Raw genomic sequence first — 21,218 nt, 5'->3', positions numbered from 1 at the left:
CAGCATGGATAGCGATAACGACAGTGTTCACAGCGAAAGCGAGTTTTACTACCCTGAGGAAGAAGAAATAAAATAACATTTCAGGAGAAAGCTAAAAACCTCTAACTGTTGCTAACGCCGAGCAAAAACACGGCTGAATCCTGAATGACTCAATTTTGTATAAATAGGGGACGACATAGGCGGCAAAATGTAGTTTTTTTTCCTGCCATGGAAGTGCACTTGCATACCGAGGAGGAAGCCGTTTGCATTACAGCCGTGAATGAGGATTCAAAATGGCGGCTCGGCTCGGTTTAATATATTATTTACCAGCTTAAGGTCGGTCCGTATGGTGAAATACCGTGGCCTCGGTCAGTACTTTCAAGACCTCGGTCACGGTATTTCACGATACGGACCTCCCAGCTGGTAAATAACATGTATATATTTTTTCTTTCAAAAATTATAATCGCATTTTTCACAAATTGCTCCTGTCATTTCGCCGGTTTGTTTACATTCTAAGCGGAAATGATTTTGTCGGACGTTTTGTATGAAGTTTTTATTTATTGAATTTGCAAAAACAAAAATAAGAATGCTCCGTTTCTCAAAATCCAGTGAACGTGGACAGAATAAAACCGTTATTCCACTCGATCTCGTCATACATGGTTTATACCCGACTTGGTGCTATGTGCCTCATCAGCTATCCGCTCATGTACGACTCGATTTCGTGGAATAACTTAAATATTTACATGTTTGGCAAAATACTGATGAATGCATCTTCTTGCCTGTGCGAGTGATGACCGTGGAGGACTGGGAGCGAGTTGTTTGCAGCTTTCCTCATCCTCTTCTGTTAAACTGCCGACAATGAAATCCACCTGCTCCACGTCTCCATTCACTACGGATCGGAGTAAGGAAAAGAAAGAGGGGGGGGGGGAGTAGGACTTTAAATATGCATGCTCGGAAAGCCTCTCTCTTTCTTCAATGTGCGAGATGTTTTGTACCTTTAGGTGTATCCAGCAACGCGTTCCTCTCGTCCTCTTCCCTGTGCTGCTCACGGGAAATTTCCAACAATCGCAAAGATCTCTCTGAAAAATCGTCAGCCGACTGGAACGAGACAGACAGGATGTTTCCGTGTGGACGCAGAGCCAGACGAAAAACAGATTTACACTCGGCTGAAATTTGTTTAATTGGTTTCATACTCCTTCCTTTTACCTCATTTCCAGACCATCTCTTGCTGCCACTGTCTACACTGTTAAAGCCAGAGTCCAGACCACCATACTGACCAGGGAACAGCTCCTGATCCGAAAGACTGCAGAGAGAGAGACGCAATCTGGTTCAATACTCCATCTCATACTCTACATTTCCCAGTTCTGCTAATGCACAAGCTCACTTACCATTTTCATTTGCTAATAAACCCACCAGAGCACTAAAATATTTCATGTACTTCACTAACTACAAGGGAAGAAAACGATTTGTGAAAATCAAACTCTTCCAAAATGTCATGTAGAACAAGCGTGCGCGCACATACTTATTAAAAAATATATGAAAATGTTTATCGCTAATTTGCGAGATGCTCAGTACTGTTAGCCATCATGAAAATCCCCAGCAGATTCCTAGATTTAGAATCTCTTAAGAGGAGAGCAAATAAACCTGCCATCATCAGTCAAAAGACATACTTCTGTTATTAACTTCTTCAATGGTCATCAACAAAATTTCCTTCGTTCACTTTTTTTTTTTTTTTGGTTCCCCCCCACTCAGCCTCACCAGCTGCCGAAGCCGCTGGGTCGCAGCGCTCTCTCCAGCTGGTCCTGGCTCCTTTTGCACGCCTCCATGTTTAGATACTTGAAAATGTGGAACTTCCCTTTGGAGCAGATCTGTGCTGGGGGCATCTGCAGAGGGTTGTTGTCCAGCGAGATGAGTTGGAGATGCCGCAAGTGCCGATAGCACACGGGAATGTGGGAAATTCTGTTGCAGGAGACGTCCAGACGGACGAGCGGCAACTCGGCCAGTTCTGCAGTCGAAGGGTACAAATAAAGAGGGGACATATAGGAGGAAGTCTAGTGTTAAATTGGGAATTTGATCAACATTACTAAGCTTAGCCGTTTTATCACTGAGGCCCCGGCATCATCACAGATATTATTAGAACCGTTATCTGTCTTCATGTGTGTGTAGAGATGGGACAGTGGTCTCTGGCTTGCACGTGCATGTGCATGTGTGTGTGGGAAGAACTAACCCTCTGGTAGGGTCGTGAGCTGATTTCTTCTCAAGTTCAGATCCCGTAAACCCTCCAGCTGACCCAGTTCCACCGGCAAACACTGCAGCTCATTACAGCTCACATCCTGCAAACAGAGGATCAAAAGACACTGCCTGGCTGTACTTGGAGCAACTCGCACACTGCAAAAAATGAAAATCTGTACAAGTCTAATTTACTTGAATTCAGCATTTTAATTAGCCTGGCAAGCCAGACTAAATGTGAATATTTAGTCTGGCCTCGATTCTGTAGACATTTCCGAAGGGGGTGGGAGGAACAAACCGCTGTCTTTCAAACGGTCTCTGTGCGTATAGGCCAACGCTCTGACCAATCAGCGCAACAGTGACTGTGACGTAGTCAGAGCGACAGAAAGCAGTGGGGGAGGCCTTGAAATAAATAATTTTTCAAAATGCGTATTAATTAATAAACAGGTTCTAGATATTAAGAAGTTTGGAGATAATGACCACAAGTTTGGAGTCTGTACCACATACACTCATTTTTTTCCAAGTGTTTTTCAACGGTTTGCTTAAACTGTTTTTGAGAGTTTTTATTTAGTGGTGTTTGGTGAAATAATTTCCCTTAAATTTAAAATAACAGGAAAATAAGAAACAATCAAAAAGTAATGTTTCAAAGCTGTTTATTAATTCTTCGTACTGCACAAACTAGCCCATCCTTTTGGCTACGAGCGGAGCCAGCTGGTAGATCAGACTTTTGCCATAGCCGGTCGGCAAAACAGCGAAAACGTCCTTCTTGAAAAGGAATGAGCGGAGAGCCTCTTCCTGCTCATGTTTCAACGAAAACTCCAAGTCTAATTCTTCTAAAACTGATTCCAAAGCGGAGTCAAACGCGCGCTGTTCACTAGCCGTAGCCATCTTTCCTGTTGTGCTTTCTCCAGCGTCACGCAGCTTTGTCGTCACTCCTGCAAAAGCCCGCCCAAAGAATCCAAACAAAAACCTTGTGTTGTGATTGGCGGGCACGATTTGATGCCCAGGGTGTTTTGTTTATATGGTGCGAGGCTAGACCCACTCGCTAGGCAAAAAATATTTTTGGCCGCTAGGTGGGTGGGTCTAGTTTACTAGGCTACATTTTAATCTCATCAAACCTGTTTTTGAATGTATTTTCTTAGTAAGACTGAATATTGTAAAGATTATTTGACTTGTTTCAAGAAAATTCATCTTGGAGCATCCTACCCAAGATAATACAACTAATTCTGAGCAGCTTTTTTCTTAAAATTGGCCACATTGGTGACGGAGTTGTTTTAACGTTTAGACTAAGTACATTTTTACTTGTTTCAAGAGAATACGACAAGCCATGTTAACCTGTTTTAGGAATTGACCCTATCTCATTAAGATATTCAGGCTAATCAGCTTTGATTGCATACAAATTCAGAATAGGGTCATTGAGACTATTGGTCAGTCATGATTTATGACTTTCATCTTGAGATTCTGAAGCATCTAGAGCTCATAGGCTCTAACAGGACAACATAGTGTATGCGATTCAGTGCAGTGAGGAATGCACGGACTCGTATATTAGGGTACAAAACAACCGCTATAGACCCTTTTCACGTGACGTCACGACAAACGCGGCTGCCATTTTGGACATGAACTACCGGTAGTCTACCACAGCCAGCAACGAGGAACGACGGCGAAGCATCGAAAGGAATATAGCCATCAAAGAAAGTTTTTACTTTCAGCAAGACTTCCATCATGCCATTATATTGTTGTGCACCTGGATGTAACCATCAACACACAAGGCAAGATTTATCATTTTATCAGATCCCGACAGATGCTGACCGACGGAGAAGATGGATGGTCTCTAAAATATTGGCAAAATGATGTTTATTGACATAGCAATCGTGTGTAACGGGAAGCATTTGCATATCCGAAGTGTTGCGTTTACATCAAAGATAAAATAAACCGATATGACAACAACTGCTGCTGCCGTTGGGGACACAAACTAGTAGAAAGGAAGTGTGCCAACAGTGCCAACACACTTCCTTTGTGGTCGATTCTGCTTTAAGGTAAGATGCATTTAATTATTCGTCTGCTGTGGGTTTGGAATCGGTAGCCTGACCGATTCGTTCATGTTTGTGGTGCCATTTGTTTGTTGACGCGTGTTGAAATGGAAGATTGGTTGTTGACATGATTTCCAGTGATGCTTTGGTGCTGCTGTGGATCAGATGTGTTGAGTAGCCTGACTGTTTTTTTCTTCTTGCGTGTGGTATCATTGTTGACGCGAGGTTGTTTTTTGAACATGCCAACGCGGACACGATTTCCCCTGATGAGTTATGACTTCAGACGCGATGCGTGTGTGGAGTCCGCGTGATATGTGCGTAAGATAGGCTTCTCATGTGTTTGGAGATCCGCGCTCTGAGACAAGCGCAAGCACCCACCCACCCCAAGGGAAAGAAAGGGACCCCCTGAAAATATCGGCATAGTTCGAACACTGGGTTGGAGAAAGTAATGGCAAATAGTGAGTGCAGAAACCATAGAAGGTAAACTGTACACAGCGCCAGGGCAGTGTGATGGTATGTCTACTTTTAGATTGTGTTAGCTTATCAATGAACACACTCGTCACTCGACGAGTTTCACGTCTTTACGACGGATACTTAAATGTGTGTTATTGCAGTCTAAGCAGTCATTGTAGCAGCTAGATGAGCGAGAACCGAAAGGGTCTGTGCCATAAACCGTTATTTCTTCATGTCCAAAATGGCGGTCACGTTTACGAAGGTCACGTGAGTGAAAAGGGTCTATACAGGCGCTTGGCTCAACACAGGAGAGCCAGCTCCTCAGGCCAGGACTCAGCTGTCTACATTCATCTTAACAACAAAGGACACTCATTTCAGGATTGTAACGTACACATTTTAGCCAGAGAGGATCGTTGGTATGGGCGAGGAGTTAAAGAAGCCATTTTTGTCAACCTGGAACGGCCATCACTGAACAGAGGTGGGGGTCTAAGACATCATTTATCAACCATCTACAATGCGGTCTTGGACACTCTTCCCAGATGGCTGGGTGTACGCCAGGACCCAGCTGTTTTCGGTGACTCACAGGAGGACAGAGAGAGTCAGCTTTCCATTGATCACCCTAACAGGCAATCCTTTGATCACCCTAATGACTCGCCGTTCACACCCAGCCTCCAGTGACCCACACCAACATGATGCCTCAATGACACCTTAGATGAGCTGGTCATCAGAATTCTGATTCTGATCCAGGAGAGGATAAATATCTGATACTCCCTATTAGTCAGACAGAACTGAGGAAGCCTTTCGGACGAGAGGTGAAACGTTTTCAAGAATCTTCAAGCAAGTCCAGTTGCCCTTTTCTACCACCCACAGCATAGGCTCAACAGTGGCCCATTCACTTAGCCTGGGCCCGCCCATCCTAAGCGTGACGCAACACGAGGGCCTGTTGCGAGCTTAGTCTGGCAAGGCAAGCTATCTACAGCTCTTCCAAGCTCCCGAAAAATCAGGAGCCAATCAACTTTGAGCATCTCCAACGGCCCTGGGTAGAGGCGTGTTCAAGGCACTGACGTAGTAGAACTGCGACCGGAAGCCATAGATTGTTTACAGAATCTATGCCGGAAGCGCTTCATTCACTAGAAACATTACGAACATGGAGCAAGTTCTCATTGAAAACGGAGCAAAGAGCAGCCCTGGAGGTATTTATTGAAAGGAAGGACGTTTTCGCCTTGCTCCCGACCGGCTTCGGTAAGAGTTTAATCTACCAGTTAGCCCCGTCGCGTCGCATACGTCAGAGGAAAGAGTGATGTGATGGGTTTAAGCTTCGTCACAGCCTTTTCTGGCTTCGACCAGTAGCAAACTGAGGCATTTCAGGGAGGCGGGTCAACCACGCACTTTGGGAAACGGTTGGGCTTAATATCTTTGCCAGACCAATAGCTCGTACAGCTTTGAAGTCGCGTTAGCCAGACTACCATTCACTGTTTGCAGAAAAAACTCAACTACATCATAAGATTGCTATAACACTCTTTAGTAACAAAAACTTCAAACAATCATGACCGTATTGGTAACAACAAGCTAATAGAAGCTCTGCCTTAAGGATTAACATAAATAAACCAAACAAGTTCTGCTGTGCAGATACATTTATTTATTTTAACACATCACATCATCTTATACAACAAAACATCCTTCAGGTCATATTTTCTCAAAACATACATGTTTTGCTATTGAACGGTAGAGGGTGGTATGCAGTGTGGTCAAGTTGGAGAACGGATCTGGAAAGTCATCAAACGTTGCCAAAACCTCATTCCGGAGTTGGTCAATGCTGACTGAAGGGTCATGTCTGTCAAAGACATCCCTCACTCTGTCCTGCAAGGTTCCATACAGTATGGATACATTTAGAAATAAATTGAATTAAGCCCCTTCAAGCAACCAATAGAATTTCTAGTTACATTTTCCAACAGCAATAGAAATTGTGTCGACTCAATTTCTCAACTCTGTTACGCCGTCGAGTCCAACATGTGCTTGGAATCGTACGGTTTCTTGTCTCACTGGCCATTTGTTTACAGCAACAGTGCACATGATTTTAAGAACCACCACCTTTGTCACGCGCACACTCAACTCAAAACACCGTGAAATTCATCCTCTGCATTTAACCCATCTGAAGCAGCGAACACACACGAGTGAGCAATGAGCGCACACACGTACCCAGAGCAGTGGGCAGCTATGCTACAGCGCTCGGGGAGCAGTTGAGGGTTCGGTGCCTTGCTCAAGGGCACTTCAGCCATGATCATGGATGCCAACGGCGCGCCTTTTGGCGGATGCCGCCTTTTTCACGGCTGTCTGGGGGGACTTGTTTGAATCGCGCAGATCCGATGAGCTTTTTTTTTTTGGGTGGGGGGGGTGGGGTGGGGGGGGGGGGTTGGAGTGTCTGATTATAATTTCATCAAAGTAAATTCTGTATTAAAATTACTAAAAAAGCAAATGCCGTTACAGTCCATGAAACATAGGAAGTATGAGAAGAAAACAGTAAATCAGAAAGCTGCGCACGTAAAGCCAATTGGCTGCGCGCCATTATCTGCTGCTGGCTGCACTTCACTGCACGCCAAGGATTTCCATCAGTCCAACGCAAGTTACGTAATTGGCGTTACGTGTGCAGCTTTCTGATTTACTGTTTTCTTCTCATACTTACACTTCCTATGTTTCATGGACTGTAACGGCATTTGCTTATTTAGTAATTTTAATACAGAATTTACTTTGATGAAATTATAATCAGACACTCCAACGCCCCCCCCCCCCCAAAAAAAATAAAATAAACTCATCGGATCTGCACGATTCACACAAGTCCCTCAGACAGCCGTGAAAAAGGCGGCATCCGCCAAAAGGCGCACCGTTTGCATCCATGCATGATACAGAGGAAAGTGGTGTTCATTTCACTCAACTCCCCTCACATTTTTTCCTGCCGGTCCCAGGAATTGACCCAGCGACCCTTTGGCCCAAGGCTGCTTTTTGAACCTTCAGGCCATTTCAGTAGTTATGTGAAAATAAATTTTAAAAAAAAAACTTGAAGACAGCATTTTCCTGAGTTGCAGCAAGTTACCTTGGGAATCGACACATAGCTTCCGTACATAACCATAAGCCTTTCCACTTTTTAAAACTAGGAGTAGGCAATGTTTGAGAAACCAGCAAGAGTAAGTTAGATTTTGAAAATACCCAGCCCCCCCAAAAAAACCTGCCCCTCCTTCCAAAACACATGAACGCGCACTGCCCGATTACCGCTGGAGGACGAGTCCATGGGAGAGTGTGTTGGAGTGGAGTGAAGCGAAGCGCATCGTCATATCCAAATACCTCACGCCTCATTCACATGTCAGAAAACACCCAACACTGTCATAATAAACGTAAACAACAAACAGCTATCGACTAGCTCACTAGCTTTAGTAACAGGGCTGTGGAAGGCTCCTGTCACACACAGCGAGCACAGGGGAAGAGTGCATGCAGGCAGGTCGGCCATCCACACCTTCCATTCAGACTGAATGAAATGGCTGGACTGGCTTTTTACAGCCCTGCACCTCACGGATGACAAAATTGCCTACGCTAGCCTTAAAGCAGATACGCAGAACCATGGCATCACTTTTTGTTTATAAAACGCCTTGAGACCTCAAGAATGGCACAGGAATAGTTTTAAGCGCTAACAATAAATCTAATGTAGTAATTTTTATGATTAAAGTGATTTATATAGGTAGCGGTCTGAGTGAATGACCTTGATGTCCGTAATGTCACAGCAGGAAGTCTATCGGTCTCATCGCCATTTCCGCTATACTAAAACACAGAGCTGACTGCAACTCCGATCCTCCATTTTGAGCTAATTTATCGCCGTGCCACGTAGAGGTGTTGCTGGCTGGTGCAGCAACACAACAGAAGGTGGATTTATGTTGCATTCATGGCCCAAGAATGTTCAAACTGCAAAGATTTGGACGCGTTTTGCAAGAAATTCACAGATTGGGTGGCTACGAAGTGGTCTCTCCTCTGCTCTGCACATTTTACTCAAGACTCGTACAAAACCTCTGAACTGTTGAGGACTGTTGGCTATAAGCCCGTATTGAAAGAGGGTGCAGTACCAACAATTAAAGGAAAAGAAAACTAAAAGAAAAGAAAAGGAAGTTCAGTTGCACCAGTTCTCCCGGAGTGTGAGCAGAGCAGTAATGGCGGAGTACTCAGTATGGAGAAAATGGAGAATGAGTGGACCAGTCGTCAGATTTCTCCACTGGACATGCTTTCCCCCCCCCCTCGCACCGCTAGATATGCTTGCCTCAGCAGCAACATCTCACCCTTACATGGAAGAAGCGAATGAACGATGAACTGAAAGTCGGATTGCTTCAAAAACAAATCGGCCACAAGATCGGCCTTCAAGAAGCGAGAACACAGACGGGTAAGACGTGACTCATTTGGATACAAAAACACCACAACACGTTGTTTACCTGCATTTAGATAAATACATGTAACTTGTATTGTGTGTTTAAGTTACCGGTATGAGATTATTTAATTTGCTTCAGAATGTGATTGTCTCAGTTCATCTGATTATTTAATTAGCCGTTTACGTTTTAACAGTGAAAATGCATGCATGTACATGTATGTTGCATAAGTTATAGCGCCTATCCTGTTTTAATAAGAGAGTCACTGAGACTGTCAGTTCAATTCCATCCAATTCTCTAGACGGCTTTGTTCTCTGGCTTTATTTCATAAGGTGTGGGCCTCCGTGGCCAACGTGTTAGTATCGGATTCACTTTCCGATGGTTCGAACTGATACGGTTCTACGTGTATAGCAGTAGCATGTACACACACTCCAATTTCAGGACTATCACAGTTAGATGTATTACTATCTAGGGAATCCGAAGAACCTTCAAGAAATCTGAACGAAGAGGCCATTGCAACCACGCTCGCCTGCCGAGTCTGGCTTTGGTCTACAGCACCGGTTCCCGCAGTGACGTCATGCACTCAGGGCCGGCTGGCTCAGCGGGGCAGCTCGAATGCTAACTTTGCGGTCGATTTTAACTCTCAAAAATATATTTTTTTTATTCCCATTTATGCAGCATACAAGAGTCAAGGATGGAGAGACCATCCACTCAGATTTATTTAAAAATAAAAAGGTTCTGTGTATCTCCTTTAAGGTTTAGGATTTCTTTGGCTAGCTGGTTCGTATTAACCAGTTAATCAATCAAAATCAGCTTCAGTGATCAAGAAGGAATGCTGAATAAATGCACGATAGCGTTTTCCTACTAGCTAGAACAAAAAAAAAAAAAAAAACCTCACATCCAGCACTTTATTTAATTCCTGATAAATGGTTCATTGATGACAGGTTTTTAAACTTTAAAACACAAAAGTGAGATTAAAATGACTTGAGCCAAAAGTAAGAAAAAAAAAAAAGATTACAGCACAAAAACAGTGTGAACGGAAGTTAGCCCCACCCCGATTACCATCAGCTGCTATGGTGCCATGTGGTGCAGTAAACCAGGGCAGGGTGACAGGGAGTATGAGAAAGCTGACACAGCGGTACGAGCTGTACGTACCAGTTGCCGGAGATGTGCAAGTTTGTGTATGGAAGCAGGAAGGACTGGTAGCTTGTTGTTGCTGATGTTGAGCACCCGCAACAGAGGGAGCTCACATACCGACACGGGCAAACTGGACAGCTGGTTCCGACTGAAACACACACGATTCATTTATTCAACACTGAAAATCACAATTATTTTCAACAACAGTTTTATTGTGCTGTAACAAGTGTTCTGTAGAAACAAGAAATTCTGTATTAAAATTACTAAATAAGCAAATGCCCATACAGTCCATGAAACATAGGAAGTATGAGAAGAAAACAGTAAATCAGAAAGCTGCGCACATAAAGCCAATTGGCTGCGCGCCATTATCTGCTGCTGGCTGCACTTCACTGCACGCGCAAGGATTTCCATCAGTCCAACGCAAGTTACGTAATCAGCTTTACGTGCGCAGCTTTCTGATTTACTGTTTTCTTCTCATACTTATACTTCCTATGTTTCATGGACTGTAACGGCATTTGCTTATTTAGTAATTTTAATACAGAATTTACTTTGATGAAATTATAATCAGACACTCCAACGCCCCCCCCAAAAAAAAAACCCTCATCGGATCTGCGCGATTCACACAAGTCCCCCAGACAGCCATGAAAAAGGTGGCATCCGCCAAAAGGCGCGCCGTTTCCATGTAAAATGAAAATAATTGTGCATATACAGGTGTGTGTGTACCTGATGTTGAGGTAGGTGAGAGCCTGTAGCTGGCAGAGGGTGGAGGGGACGGAGCGCACACAGTTGTGATAGATGCTGAGTGTCTCCAGAGAGATGAACTGGCACAACTCCTCTGGCACCTCACACAGCCGGTTCTTTGACAGGTCTGAGGAACACAAAACACACACACGCACTATTATTAGCATGGCACGAACACATTTAAAATCCCACAATGTGCTGCTGCTGCGGCATGATCTCTAAAACAACTGGTATTTTAAATTCAATAACTCAATTGAAGGAGCTACAAATAAGACATGATAAATTAACAGATTGAAGCAAAGACAAACTGACATTTGCATTCAAAACAAAAACGCAGATGTTCCAATAGCTACTTACATAAGGTAAATGCATACATAAACAACTTCCTTTAACTTCAAGAGCCCTTTCAAGGACAGCTAAACATTCAACATTGGCCAATTCTTTAATTAGTATGAACTGCAAAGTCTTTAAACTTGGAAAACGTAACAAGCATTTACTGCTCCTGCGAAGTGGCTTACAGATGCGTCCAAACGTGATCTCTCCTGCCTTTTTTTTTTTGTGTGCGTGTACTTCCCTGTACACATTTTTGCATTATATGGTGATGTTGTAATGAAGATAACCCCCCACACACACGGAGTTAAAAAATAATAAATTAAATTCCTGTGAATGTGTCAAATAATCATCTCATCTCATTATCTCTAGCCGCTTTATCCTGTTCTACAGGGTCGCAGGCAAGCTGGAGCCTATCCCAGCTGACTACGGGTGAAAGGCGGGGTACACCCTGGACAAGTCGCCAGGTCATCACAGGGCTGACACATAGACACAGACAACCATTCACACTCACATTCACACCTACGCTCAATTTAGAGTCACCAGTTAACCTAACCTGCATGTCTTTGGACTGTGGGGGAAACCGGAGCACCCGGAGGAAACCCACGCAGACACGGGGAGAACATGCAAACTCCACACAGAAAGGCCCTCGCCGGCCACGGGGCTCAAACCCGGACCTTCTTGCTGTGAGGCGACAGCGCTAACCACTACACCACCGTGCCGCCTCAAATAATCATTACAGCCCGAATTCACACCAAGAAGTCACACCACTTTGCAGGTGTTGACCGATTTTTTTTTTTTGGGAGCCAATAGCGATACTGATTTAATAATAATCAAGGACATCGATAACCAATATTTGGGACTAACATTCATTCACCATAAACTTAATGTTTGTAGTTTGAAAAATGTGCAAGTATTGAATTCTTACCTCACAGCTTACATTAAATGACCAAAATGTTTAATATTAGAACATTATTTTAAAAAATTAAGTACTTTGAACAAAAACCGTGCAAAAAGTATACTGACAGCAGCTGACATCTCAAGTCTGTGCCTGAGAGTGAGTGAAATTCAGGAAAGAATTTTTTATTCTATCCACATTTTCACTGGATATGAGCAACCGTGCGTGCTTATTGACTACGACTAGGATATCAGCTCATACCGCAAGTAGAGAAAAACAAAATGGCAGAGCGCATTAAGTCAGATACATCACTTTCTTCAAGTATTTAAAAGAAACCAAAATGGCTAAAAGAATATAGTTTTGCGCCCCCCCCAACAAATATCCCCTGTTCCACGCTCCAGCCCAGTCGGTGGCGGTAATGCACCTTTAAGTTGGTTTGCCAACCACCAAAAAACCCTGAAGAAGAAGAAAATGGCGGCATGTTACTGAACCAACCAAGGACGAAATGCAAACTCTACTCGAAAACAACCCCCCCCAAAAAAAAGCAACGAGGTAAGATCAACCTGTTAAAAGCATCTATATTTTTGATGTGGTTTTATTTTCAAGGTCAACTCAAATGTTCAATTTCTCTCATATGTGGTGAGAGCTTAAGCTAAAGAACCACAAAATATATATATATATTTTTTGAATCCAACTTTACAACAGGTGCCAATAATTCTGTACAACCCCTGCCTGTGAACTATTGGACTGTTCATGAACAAGTCTGTGCTGCTGCTGAGAATCATGCGCAATAAAAAAAATCAACCCTTAATTAGGCCGGAAACACATGATGCCACCATACAAGGGAATTGATCTAATTTTAAAAATGCAAATATCAGCCATCATAAAGCGCACACAACTAAAAAGAGCAATTGGTAATGCAGTCTAGCCCTGTTTATAAAACGTGCATTAATATACACACACACGCGCGATATGACACACAGGCCTAAAATGTTGTCTGGGAAATCTTTATAAATTTTAAATCAGATATTACAGTATAGAAATCCTGGCAGGTGTCTCATTTTACAGAGAAACACATGATATTTTCCTGAATAGCAATTTGAGACACGTTTTCTCATTGTCATTGTTTTTTTTTTCCTTTCAGATCTTCATTTCTCACCTCAGGTCACAACGAATCCAGAGGAGAAAGCACCGTGTTGAGTTTTAGTGAAACAAAATGACACACAGGTCCAGTGACGGTCAAGAATTCATTACAGCAGATCGCTACCAGGTTTATGGAAACTGGGAGTGTGAACATTTGGATCATCAGTCTGGATGTTTTGCGCATCATTAAATGGTGCTCAACATTTTCCCAATCAGTTATTTAAGAAAGTGAAAATGTAATATATTCTAGACTCATTACGCAAACTAAAATGTTTCATACATTTTTTCCTATTTTAAATTTTGATAATTATGGCCTACAGCGGGGCGGCACGGTGGTGTAGTGGTTAGCGCTGTCGCCTCACAGCAAGAAGGTCCGGGTTCGAGCCCCGGGGCCGGCGAGGGCCTTTCTGTGCGGAGTTTGCATGTTCTCTCCGTGTCCGCGTGGGTTTCCTCCGGGTGCTCCGGTTTCCCCCACAGTCCAAAGACATGCAGGTTAGGTTAACTGGTGACTAAATTGAGCGTAGGTGTGAATGTGAGTGTGAATGGTTGTCTGTGTCTATGTGTCAGCCCTGTGATGACCTGGCGACTTGTCCAGGGTGTACCCCGCCTTTCGCCCGTAGTCAGCTGGGATAGGCTCCAGCTTGCCTGCGACCCTGTAGAACAGGATAAAGCGGCTAGAGATAATGAGATGAGATGGCCTACAGCACCAAAAAACAAAAAAACAAACAAAAAAAACCACACCTCAAAATAGAATATTTCATTTCGAGTTTGAGTAAAGCAGTATAAAATACCGTGCATCTCTTGATCTAGTTCAGTACGCACAACCACAATCATGGGGAAGACTGCTGACTTGACAGTTGTCCAGAACACGATCATCGACAACCTCCACAAGGAGGGTAAGCCACAGAAGGTCATTGCTGAAAAGGCTGGCTGGAAAAGGTGCACAGGTAACAGGGATGACCGCAGCCTTGAGCGGATTGTCAAGAAAAGTTGATTCAAGAACTTGGGAGAGCTTCACAAGGAGTGGACTGAGGCTGGTGTCAGTGCATCAAGAGCCACCACGCACAGACGTCTTCAGGAAAGGAGCTACAACTGTCTCTCTCCTAATACCAAGCCACTCCTGAACCAGAGACATCGTCAGAAGTGTCTTACCTGGGCTAAGGAGAGAAAGAACTGGACTGTTGCTCAGTGGTCCAAAGTCCTCTTTGTTAGATGAAAGTAAATTTTGCATTTCATTTGGAAAATCAAGGTCCGAGAGTCTGGAGGAAGAGTGGAGAGGCACAGAATCCAAGGTGTTTGAAGCCCAGTGTGAAGTTTCCCACAGTCTGTGATGATTTGGGGTGCCATGCCATCTGCTGGTGCTGGTCCACTGTATTTTATCAAGTCCAAAGTCAACACAGCCATCTACCAGGAGATTTTAGAGCACTTCATGCTTCCATCTGCTGACAAGCTTTATGGAGATGCCGATTTCCTTTTCCAGCAGGACTTAGCACCTACCCACAGTGACACAACTACTACCAAATGGTTTGCTGACCATGAGATTATTGTGCTCGACTGGCCAGCCAACTCGCCTGACCTGAACCCCAGAGAGAATCTATGGAGTATTGTCAAGCAGAAGATGAGAAACACCCGACCCAAAAATACAGACGAGCTGAAGGCTGCTATCAGAGCAACTTGGGCTTCAATAACACCTCAGCAGTGCCACAGACTGATCGCCTCCATGCCACACCATCCTGATGCAGTAATTCGTGGTATAGGAACCCCAACCAAGTACTGTGTATATAAATTAAGGTACTTTTCAGAAGTTGGACATTTCTGTTTTGTAAATCCTTTTTTTGATTGATCTTAGGAAATATTCTAATTATTTGCGATACTAGATTTCTGATTTTCATGAGCCATAATCGAACAAATAAAGGCTTGAAATATTTCACTTTGTGTAATGAATATAGAAGATATGAAGGTTTACCCCTTGGAATTAAAATTATAAAAAAAAAAAAAAAAAACTTTTTCATGATCTGATGATTGTTTGAGATGCACGAGTATGGAAAGTTTTACTTGGATTTCCTCAATTGGTATGCATGTTAAATCAAGGTTTCATTTAGAAACAAATTTAATAAAAATTATTTTCAGACGTATGTAATGTGCACCGACTATCAAGAACATGCGCTCTCCAAACAGCTGGCCAGCTGTTTTGAAGTGAGGGAAATATTCCTTCAAAACACCAGGGGTAAATTTTACCACTTATTTACCAACAATGAATTTTACTAGACTGCTGGCGATTGTCCTCCTTTATCTGCTCTGCAAACAGAGTCGAATAAGGTCTTTCAAACTTTCGCTTTCATTTCTCTGTAATCCAAGCCACATTGTAGTGGCTCAACTAAATGTTGGAAGTAGAGACATCTACTTTGGTCCATCTACTACTAATGCCCCTTTTCCACCAAAGCAGTTCCAGGGCTGGTTCGGGGCCAGTGCTTAGTTTGGAACCGGGTTTTCTGTTTCCACTGACAAAGAACTGGCTCTGGGGCCAGAAAAACCGGTTCCAGGCTAGCACCAACTCTTTGCTGGGCCAGAGGAAAGAACCGCTTACGTCAGCGGGGGGGCGGAGTTGTTAAGACCAACAACAATAAGACCGCGAAAGATCGCCATTTTTAAGCGACGAGAAGCAGCAGCTGTACAAACGCGAAGTCATCCATTATTATCATTGTTGTCGTTGTTGCTGCTTCTTCCGTGTTTTTGCTTCGATATTCGCGCCAAGGTTTATGCAAACGTAGCGACGTAACTGATGTATACAACAACGTAACTGACGTATACAGCGATGTAATGACGTGTCTTCCCTTAGCACCGCGAGCTATGGAAAAGCAAGCTGGTTCTCAGCTGGCTCGCAAGTTGAACGAGTTGTGAATCAGCACCAGCCCTGGCCCCGAACCAGCCCTGGAACTGATTTGGTGGAAAAGGGGTACAAGTGGTTATCTGACTTTGTCCACTTTACTTTTTATTTTACTTATTATACTGCCAATTTCAACCTAAATTATTTCCAATTTCAAAACTGAATATGATCTCAGTTTAGTTGAGGCTCGTCATCCCGTCACATAAGGCAATGTCACCAGGATCACAGCTGCACAAGGAAATGGCCTGTTTTGCATCCATGATAACATGAACGCAGGGTTAAAACAGACAATATTCCGGGGAGAAGAGATGGATAGATAAATAAGAGAACAAGATCTAGGAACTCAAAACACAGCTGAACTTTTCTGTTGTCATTTTTACAACACAAAAGGTTGAGTGTCTGAAGGTTTAGCCACCCTTGTCTAATAAGAACTAAAAGGGCACTTGGAGTCCGCAGTCCTCTGCCAAAGACAATAGGTGACTCCTGTATGATGCATACACAACCACTGTGTGCGTGTCTGGATACATTTCCAAAATTATTGGAATTAGCCGACTTGCGTATCCCAGAGGATTACTGGTACCCGTGAACGTGGATTGTACTTTGGGAGTCATTGTATTTCTACATTGGCTATGTTTTGACACTGGAACTTTACTGCCATCTAATGGATTTTAAGATGGATGGCTTTGGCGAGTGCAGACTTTCATCAAGACCAAAAGCTGCATTGTGCAAGGTTAGCAAAAGTGAAAATAAAATTTGTGGATCTGCTCCAAAATTTAAGGGGTTCTTCTCTGGCACAACAAGTTTCATGCACAATCCTGCTTAAAGAGAAAGCAGGATAAACTGTACAAACAAAACTACTACTAGAAGGCCACTCGGTAGAGTGCACACCTCCACACCATGCACCCTCAATGGATTTGCATCAAAGTCTAAATCAATTGTTCCCTGGCCCATGGCTCACCTTTCCTCAAAATCCGTTCATTACTTTGAGTTACGTTGGAACCAGAGGACAAACTAATAGAAGCAAAATATAACCTCCTCCAACAAAATTGGCAGAAGGAGTAACAATTAAAAAAAAAAAAAAAAACCACACCACTATAACCTTCCTTTACCCATTATCCTTTTTTTTAAATCAAACAAAGAAGCCATTTGACCTCGCCATATTCCTGACACTCCATTTCCTTTCAAACTCTCTCCTTCACGTGGCCCATTACGTCTCCAGTCGCAGTTTCCGAACCCTCACTCCCACACACACTTTCTTTGTGGCTCTGGACACAAACTCATGGTGTATTTATAGAGAAGAGAGGATGTTAATTACAGGACCCGAGCAAAACCAGAACACAATGTGATTTTTTTTTTAATCTATGTACGTGTGTGTCTGTCTGTGAGAGAGAGAGAGAGAGAGAGAGAGAGAGAGAGAGAGCAAGAGGGAGTTACACAGCAGAGCAAGCGCTCACTAGCAACTATCACTATCTTCGCAATGCATCTTTATTCTGCCATGACATACACTTTCTTTCAAAGAGGGACAGACAGTAGAACAATGGGTTTTAAAAAAATAAAATAAAAAAAAGTCCGTGTGCACGCGTGCATCCTTGCTCTCTTTAGCTTCTTGCTCCATGTCTTTTGTTCAGCCATTTCATTTGGCAAGGAAGTGTTTCCCTCTCACCCACACACACACACACACACACACACACACACAATCCCTTAAGGGACTGAATTCCCAAGCGTAGCACTCGTTTCCCATCAGCCACTGCTGCTTGTACCAATGACAACCAAACAAGGGAGTGAAAAGAACAAAACACCAAAGTGGCTGCTTCATGGCACCAGAAGGCATTACAGCAATAACCGTGACAACCATCACAATAGAAACTGGAGAAATCGACGTGTTTACTTGCAAAAGCATATAGTTATACGGTATTCACTTATACAGTGTATCCAAACTGTAAGCTGTACCCAGTAACGACAGTGGGTTAGCACTCAGACTAACAGTTCTGAACTCTAAAAACGTAGTGACTGATTGTGTTCACTAGCTAGCACCAATGCTTGGTGTGCAACATTTCATCTCATTATCTGTAGCCGCTTTATCCTGTTCTACAGGGTCGCAGGCGAGCTGGAGCCTATCCCAGCTGACTACGGGCGAAAGGCGGGGTACACCCTGGACAAGTCGCCAGGTCATCACAGGGCTGACACATAGACACAGACAACCATTCACACTCACATTCACACCTACGGTCAATTTAGAGTCACCAGTTAACCTAACCTGCATGTCTTTGGACTGTGGGGGAAACCGGAGCACCCGGAGGAAACCCACGCGGACACAGGGAGAACATGCAAACTCCACACAGAAAGGCCCTCACCGGCCACGGGGCTCGAACCCGGACCTTCTTGCTGTGAGGCGGCAGCGCTAACCGCTACAACATTTATTTTTTCTATTTTGTTCATTTACAGTTTTGTGATGGAGACAGGAGTGGCACTTCAGACAAACTCAAACAAAATTACTGGTAGCTATTTACCCAATTACTGGGACTGTACGTTATCGGCTACAACCTCCTCCTCTTCTATTCCCCATCCAACACTCATCTACTGCTCCATTTGTTTGGCAATTAGATTACATCTGCCCCATATATATTTTTCTCCATCCACATTCACTGGATATGAGCAATCAAGCGCTCTGATTGGCTACTCTACTACTAGGCTATCAGCTCATATATCATAAGTAGAGAAAAACAACATGGCAGAACATTTTGCTGAACCATCTGAGGATGGAATAAAAAAAAACTACTCAAAAACAAAACCCCAAAACAGACAAAAAAAATTTTAAATAAATTTTAAGTATTTGACGGTAAGAACATTTTTTATTTTTCAAGAATTACTGTATTTTTCACAAATTGCTCCAGTCATTTCGCCGGTTTGTTTACATTCTAAAAAGAAATGATTTTGTCTGATGTTTTGTATTTAAAAAAAAAAAGTGGTTATTTATTGAATTTGCAAAAAACAAAATGCTCCGTTTCTCAAAATCCAGTGAACGTGTATATTATATATAATTTGTTTGTATTTCTAAAGCCTGGCACACAAGGGCGATTTTCCGTCGCTTGGTTGTGCAACTTTTTGACACAAGCAAAAAATTGCTTCATGTGCGGATATTTGCAACGGTGATTTTTTTGTTGCTTGCGACAGATCACAGGTATCAAACATGCTTGATATTCTGCAACCAAAAAATATATTTATATAAAAAAAAAAAAAAATAAATAAAAATCGCCAGTCGCTGACTTGTTGCAGAGATATCGCCACGTGCGTGTCTTTGCGATATCAAAGTGATCACCGCCAAAGGCTAAGCCAATCCCTGCCTGTGAGGTAGTCATGTGATTTCCATGTGACTTGCAGTCTCCTCCCCAAATCACCTACTGGTCGCAGATAACGCGCGTACACAGCTACCCGAGAGAGGAAACTTGCGTCCAAAAATCGCAATACGCTTGCGATGAGAAGTCGCCTGTGTGCACCAGGCTTTAGTGTTACTTGCCTTACCAAAGCCATGAGCATGCAGTCAGAGACGAACAGATTCACTGAAGGTGAAGGAGCAGGTGGCTGAAGGTGCTTATACTAAACTGTCTCTCTCTCTCTCTCTTGCAGTCTCAAAGCTGTCATTTTTTATGTTAAATGGCCGTTTAAATATTTATCTCCTCCCAGACTTTTTACTCCAGGAGCCACTCAGGTCGAACCTGGCACTCTCACCATCCTCGTACAACATACCCCAATTACACCCTTGGAGACGCCCACCTCTGTGTAAACAAACTACTAAAAAAGGTCAATGCAAAAACGTTCAAAGTCGTTAAAGGCAGATCTGACATTGATCGATTTATAACGTCAACACAACGCGGTCAGGGCTGCAGTACAAAAACAGCAGCGTTGTGTAGGAACAGGGAGTTTTGGTTCAGTCAAGTATGAACACACTGGACTGTTACAGTGGGGCAAAAAAGTATTTAGTCAGCCACCAATTGTGCAAGTTCTCCCACTTAAAAAGATGAGAGAGGCCTGTAATTTTCATCATAGGTACACTTCAACTATGAGAGACAGAATGGGGGGAAAGAATCCAGGAAATCACATTGTAGGATTTTTAATGAATTAATTGGTAAATTCCTCGGTAAAATAAGTATTTGGTCACCTACAAACAAGCAGGATTTCTGGCTCTCACAGACCTGTAACAACTTCTTTAAGAGGCTCCTCTGTCCTCCACTCGTTACCTGTATTAATGGCACCTGTTCGAACTCGTTATCAGTATAAAAGACACCTGTCCACAACGTCAAACAGTCACACTCCAAACTCCACTATGGCCAAGACCAAAGAGCTGTCAAAGGACACCAGAAACAAAATTGTAGACCTGCACCAGGCTGGGAAGACTGAATCTGCAATAGGTAAGCAGCTTGGTGTGAAGAAATCAACTGTGGGAGCAATTAATAGAAAATGGAAGACATACAAGGCCACTGATAATCTCCCTCGATCTGGGGCTCCACGCAAGATCTCACCCCGTGGGGTCAAAATGATCACAAGAACGGTGAGCAAAAATCCCAGAACCACACGGGGGGACCTAGTGAATGACCTGCAGAGAGCTGGGACCAAAGTAACAAAGGCTACCATCAGGAACACACTACGCCGCCAGGGACTCAAATCCTGCAGTGCCAGACGTGTCCCCCTGCTTAACCCATTGACGCCGGATGCTGCGTCGCGCAACATTGCCCCTAGCGCCGGTTGTTGCATAACGCAACATTGACCCAAATGCTGGTTGTTGCATAACACAGCATTGTTGATTTGTCATTATTTTCAAGACGCATGCCAGATTTGTTTTTTTTTTTATAAAAATGTTTGTGTTAATGCTGAATGAGCATGATCCAATAAAAGCAGAGAATTTTATCTTTTAAATGCAACTTATTTCATGTCTTTATGTGCTTCAGAGGCTGAGATATTGAATTTTTCATAGGCGTTTTCAATTAATT

General features: G+C 43.2%; 1 protein-coding gene across 3 annotated transcripts in view; it reads right to left on the bottom strand.

Moving 5' to 3' along the window:
- Window positions 1–21,218, bottom strand: part of lrch4 (leucine-rich repeats and calponin homology (CH) domain containing 4) — a 94,660-nt gene that overhangs the window by 25,372 nt on the left and 48,070 nt on the right. For all 3 annotated transcript variants that reach the window (XM_060917884.1, XM_060917962.1, XM_060917800.1), the window contains exons 2-8: window positions 10,955–11,099; window positions 10,250–10,379; window positions 2,207–2,312; window positions 1,738–1,984; window positions 1,186–1,282; window positions 975–1,077; window positions 759–868 (exon numbers count right to left, since the gene is read on the bottom strand). In XM_060917884.1, coding sequence (XP_060773867.1) covers window positions 759–868; window positions 975–1,077; window positions 1,186–1,282; window positions 1,738–1,984; window positions 2,207–2,312; window positions 10,250–10,379; window positions 10,955–11,099 — 938 coding nt within the window. The remainder of the gene's footprint in view (window positions 1–758; window positions 869–974; window positions 1,078–1,185; window positions 1,283–1,737; window positions 1,985–2,206; window positions 2,313–10,249; window positions 10,380–10,954; window positions 11,100–21,218) is intronic.

The sequence above is a fragment of the Neoarius graeffei genome, chromosome 1 (assembly GCF_027579695.1).
Source record: "Neoarius graeffei isolate fNeoGra1 chromosome 1, fNeoGra1.pri, whole genome shotgun sequence".
NCBI lineage: Eukaryota > Metazoa > Chordata > Actinopteri > Siluriformes > Ariidae > Neoarius > Neoarius graeffei.
The sequence above is the reverse complement of the archived record's forward strand: the minus strand, read 5'-3'. Positions and strand labels throughout refer to the sequence as shown.